Source organism: Sinocyclocheilus anshuiensis, unplaced genomic scaffold (assembly GCF_001515605.1).
Source record: "Sinocyclocheilus anshuiensis isolate Anshui unplaced genomic scaffold, SAMN03320099.WGS_v1.1 scaffold491, whole genome shotgun sequence".
In the NCBI taxonomy this organism is placed as follows: domain Eukaryota; kingdom Metazoa; phylum Chordata; class Actinopteri; order Cypriniformes; family Cyprinidae; genus Sinocyclocheilus; species Sinocyclocheilus anshuiensis.
Window position 1 is genome coordinate 531083 of NW_015551041.1, and position 5139 is coordinate 536221.

General features: G+C 39.3%; 1 protein-coding gene across 1 annotated transcript; it reads left to right on the top strand.

Moving 5' to 3' along the window:
* Positions 1 to 2789: 2789 nt before the first annotated feature.
* On the top strand, positions 2790 to 4057 carry LOC107661503 (uncharacterized protein C11orf96 homolog). Its single transcript, XM_016451117.1, has one exon. It carries the CDS (start codon positions 2989 to 2991, stop codon positions 3355 to 3357), a length of 369 nt encoding a protein of 122 aa, XP_016306603.1. The 5' UTR covers positions 2790 to 2988; the 3' UTR covers positions 3358 to 4057.
* The last annotated feature ends 1082 nt before the right edge of the window (positions 4058 to 5139 follow it).

Below are 5139 nucleotides of genomic sequence, written 5' to 3' on the forward strand. Positions count from 1 at the left end.
CAAGTCAAGTCAAGTCACCTTTATTTATATAGCGCTTTTAACAATACAGATTGTGTCAAAGCAACTGTACAGCATTAAATACGAAAATAGTGTGTAAATAATGCAAAATGACAATAGATACTCGATTTTCAGTTAAAGGCTGTTCATCATTGAATTCAGTGATGTCATCATCCAGCTCAGCTCAGTTCAGTTTAAATAGTATCTAGTATCTGCATCAAGTCGACGATATCGCTGGAAATTATGTGTCCCCAACTAAGCAAGCCAGAGACAACAGCGGCAAGGAAGCAAAACTCCATCGGTGACAGAATGGAGAAAAACCTTGGGAGAAACCAGGCTCAGTCGGGGGGCCAGTTCTCCTCTGGCCAGACGAACCAGCAGTTCAATTCCAGGCTGCAGCAAAGTCACATTGTGCAGAGGACTCAACTGGTTCCTGTGGTCTTGTCCCGGTGGCCATCTAGGAGACAAGGTCTTCACTGGAGATCTGTCTCTGGGGCTCATCTGCTTGTCCTGGTCTAAACCAGTTTAGCAAAACAGAAAATAGTTGTGAATTCTCATGAGACAGTTGATTTGTAAACCTTTTGCTTGCTTCTGTGACATTGAGGTCTGAGCTTGAGGATGAAGAGGGGCTCCTGTTCAGTTTGTTCAGGATTACCCAGCTGCCCCGTGCCCTATTTATTTAAAGTATTCAAAATACCAGCAGCTGTTGCTGATCATGCAGGTTTAGAGGGTTATGGCTAAAATATCTATTTTTTTCAGATGGAGATCAGTCTATAAAATGGTGTGTACATGCAGTGAATGCATTTTTTCATGTTGTTTAGTTACAAAACAGTTTCTGTTTTGTTGTTTCAAAGGCATCATGTAACACAGGCGCATACGTGCAATTTGCTTTGCAAAAACGTGCGTCTTTGCTGTCTTGTACATCCCTTCTGCATTAGCCTAGGAACAAGCTATTAATCAACTTGACATGTTCCTGTGGTGTGATGTTGTCCTTGACAACATCACATGATGTCACCTGACTGATAATACCTTAGCGGTTGGATGAACGTCTGCAAGAACTGGCTTCTCTGTCCCAAAATAGATGTTACTCAGAGCAGAATTGATGGTAACCCCTTGATGTCTGATATATGGGACGAGTAGGAGTGAGTTGAGAGGGTGAGGTGGCACCATTATAGTTTCCTGTTTTGCTTCTAAATGGTCATCCTTAGGGTCCATGACAAAACCGGAGCCGCCATGGTGTGTTACGTCACAATGTCCAGCCCCCAGTTTCACACACTGCTCCCAAAATGTCTCTGGGCTCATGGGACATGCCTGGCGTTGACCGTTCGAGGGTTCCTGACAAATCTGAATGGCACAGGAAGAGAGTGAGAGGCTGATGAAAGCTAAACTCATTACGATGGTGAGATCATGGTCGTGGCACTGAGGAGAGATTCCTGCTATGTACATGTTGCTGAGCTTACAACACATCTAGTAAAAGAAAAATATAGTTCATAGATCATCAGCCCTCCATGTCCTTGTCCTTGTCCTTGTCCTTATCTGGCCGACTTGAAAAGGTGGCATCATCCTTCACTTTCCTTTAAAAATTTGTTCTATATTTGAAAAAATCTTTAAACACACACAGACACAAATACACACACATATATATATATATATATATATATATATATATATATATATATTCTATTTTTTCCGTTTTATTTTGTCATTCAATTTATTATTCAATTTTATTGTCTTATGTTCTTGTCTGTCAACTTGAAAAGCTGGCAGGCATCCTCATTTAATTTCCTTCAATATAATACTAATAATAATATTCTATATGTGAGATTGACCTATTTAAGTAAAAACTAGTCTTTAAAAATCTGTAATAGTAATAATAATAATAACAATAATAATAATATGATATATATTCTCTGTATTCTGTTTTTAGATTCTCTGTTTTCTATTTTTTTTATTATTATTTTAGGTTCCATCAAAATAAATGAAAATAAATTTTCAGGACCATTAGTTTTTTTTTTACATTGCATTTTCATGACAATTAGGCACATTTGCAATTTAAATGATTGTCAAAAAATACCCTTCTCATAACTGAAAAAAGAAAAAAAAAAGAAAAAAATCTATCTATCTATCTATCTATATATTATTCAAATTTTTAAGTACGTATGGCAGTAGTTTTGGTACTGGCATATATATATATATATTATGTTTATTTTTTACAGTATAACACCAATTGAGAATAATGAGAGTTGCGAATAAACTGTCCAGACATATTACATTAATTAATTTTTAAGGGAAAATGTGCTTAATTTTAATTTAAAAATGTCTTATAATAGCTTCATTATTTTAACACAATATTTTTTTCTTCTTTTCATTTTGATGAGACCTGAATATGTTTTAGTGAGATTCGCCCCCGCATGTATTTGTACAGTATGTTGTGTACATTTCTCCAAAGCTTCTGGTCTTCTAACTATCTTTTGTTTATCTCTTCTTTGCCCATGACCTCTCACTCCCCATTTTTCTGTTCCTGGCCATTTGTTTATTTCTCCCTTTTCTGATCCCTCTGTTAGAGCTGCATGTATCGTCTTCCTTCCGGCCCCTCCCGCCTCTCTGCTTTCCCAACTCACTCTCTGGCTGGCATTTATTTCAAGGATCTGATTCGGAGGGACTGGTATGGCAGCCGGAACCGTGACGCCTCACAGTGGGTGGGCGGAGCCAGAGCAGAGTGGGGAGATGTTAGGGGAGTGAAGCAGTATAAAAGCCAGAGCTGTCAGTGACACGCTCAGAAACTACAGACAGAGAGAACTCCGATTCCCCTCACTCGTCTTCTGGAAGTTGTCTTCTCCATCCGTGTGTTAGCTTCACCTTCTGTCAAATACAGACAAGAAGGATACAAGGAAAGCGACTTCAAATCCTTCACCACAGGGAGACCTGGAGAACTGCAAGCCTCTCCAAACATCTCAGAAGCCGAACGGCCAACCCTTGCCATCCAGACACATGGCTGCACGTCCGATGGAGACGGTGGGTTTCGCCGTTCTACCCGCACACATCTTGGCGTCCGCCATGGAGGAGTTTCCCCAGCAGCTACCCATCCCCAAGTGTCTGGCTCGGGGCCGAAACCGTCCCCGGCGGCCCCGAGACACCCGCTTCAAGACCCAGCCAGTGACTTTTGCGGAGATCGCCGAAGTGGAGGAGGAAGGGGCTTCGCCTCTGGAGGAAGAAAGGGCGAGACGGTCCTTCCTTCAGTCGCTGGAGAGCCTCAGGAGAAGCACACAGACTTTGCACCACGCAGGATCCACGCAGAGCTGCCGCACAGCGTCTGCACAGGCTAGTCTGGACTCCAGTGACTCAGACTCGGCACAATGAGAGAGTGAGAGCAAGGTCTGAAAGATGACAGGACTGGAACTCAATGTATTTCGCACATATCTTACTGTTAAATTCCTCTTTCACAGCCGTTCACAGCAGTTATGCATTTATGTGCAGATTCCAGTTGAGTAACACTGGCACAGCGATTGTTTAGCTCCTCTGCAAAGAGCAAAGTTGTAGCATGCTGGAAGATTTCAGAAACCACTTAAATGCTTATGCAAATTCCTTTTTTTATTGTATGAGACTCGAGGACTGGTGAGGTTTCATCTGTAATGAACTTGACAAGAGAGGACGTTCCATGTCTGATTCCATTTTAATAGACTAATGTTATTCGTATCCCTTGTGCCTGCTTAAGATTGCACAGTTGAATGGGATCTTCACTGCTGGGCTGGATGTAGACTGTCACATTTTGTTATAACTCACTGCTGTGCTGATGAGCAAACTAAAACAGAGATGTATTTTTTACAGAAAATAAGGTTGCAAACCCTGATGTCTAAGTCTGCCAGAATGGTGAACTTACTAATGAACTCAATGAGGAGCAAATTATTGTACTTTTCAAATGTATCTTATATTTATTCGCAGATTATTTTGTTATAACATAGTAATTTTAGAGAATTGTTCTGTTGACACTGTGGACTTGTAAAGTCACTATCACTGTATGTAAAAGAAAAAGCCTTTATACTTCGATTTGACTTTATATTTGTTCATTTGTTTCATATTTTCTTTCGTAGTTATATAAATAAACTTTTTGGATTCATTGTCTCATTTGTCTTTTGATGAAATGAGTGTGCTGTTTACATCAGCAAACCAATTTACAGAGACTTTTATTCAAATAAATAGTGCTAAGAAGTGGGAATGTGTTACATAAATGAACATAAAGTGATGAAAAAGTGTTTAAAGTGTGATTAAATAAAAAATATAAATATAAAAATGAATGCTAAATGAGCAAGAGACAATGAAAATAAAACAGTAAAGTCATTATAATCTTTTAAATAATCTAAATATGCATTTGTACCATTATATATTTATATATATGTATACACAGTGCCATGAAAAGGTTTTTGCCCCCTTCCAGGTGATTTAATTTTTTGCATATTTGTCACACTTAAAAGATTCAGATCATCAAACAAATTTTAATATTACACAAAGATAATGCAAGTAAATAAATGCCGTTTTTAAATGATGATTTAATTTATTAAGGGAAAAAAGCTGTCCAAACCGACCTGGCCCTACGTGAAAAATTAATTGCCCCCTCCTGTTGAATCATGAAAGAACTGTGATTAACCACATTATTTTAGAAAGCTGAGTTAAATTTCACTAGCCACACCCAGAACTGATTACTGCCAGACCTGTTGAATCAAGAAATCACTTAAATAGAACCTGTCTGACAAAGTGAAGCATGCTTAAATAGCAACACATTATGCCGCGATCTAAAGAAATTCAAGAACAGATGAGAATCAAAACAGTTGACATGTATCAGTCTGGAAAGGATTATAAAGCCATTTCTAAGGCTTTGGGACTCCAGCGAACCATGGTCAGAGCCATTATCCACAAATTGAGAAAACTTGGAACAATGGTGAACCTTCCCAGGAGTTGCCGGCCAACCAAAATTACTCCAAGAGCGCAGTGGCGACTCATCCAGGAGGTCATAAAAGAACCCAGAACAACATCTAAAGAACTGCAGGCCTCACTTGCCTCAATTAAGGTCAGTGTTCATGATTCAACAATAAGAAAGAGACTGGGCAAAAACGGCATCCATGGGAGAGTTCCAAGGCAAAAGCC

Coding starts and splice junctions, on each gene's coding strand:
- LOC107661503 (XM_016451117.1), top strand. CDS start 2,989: ATGGCTGCACGTCCGATGGAGACGGTGGGTTTCGCCGTTCTACCCGCA.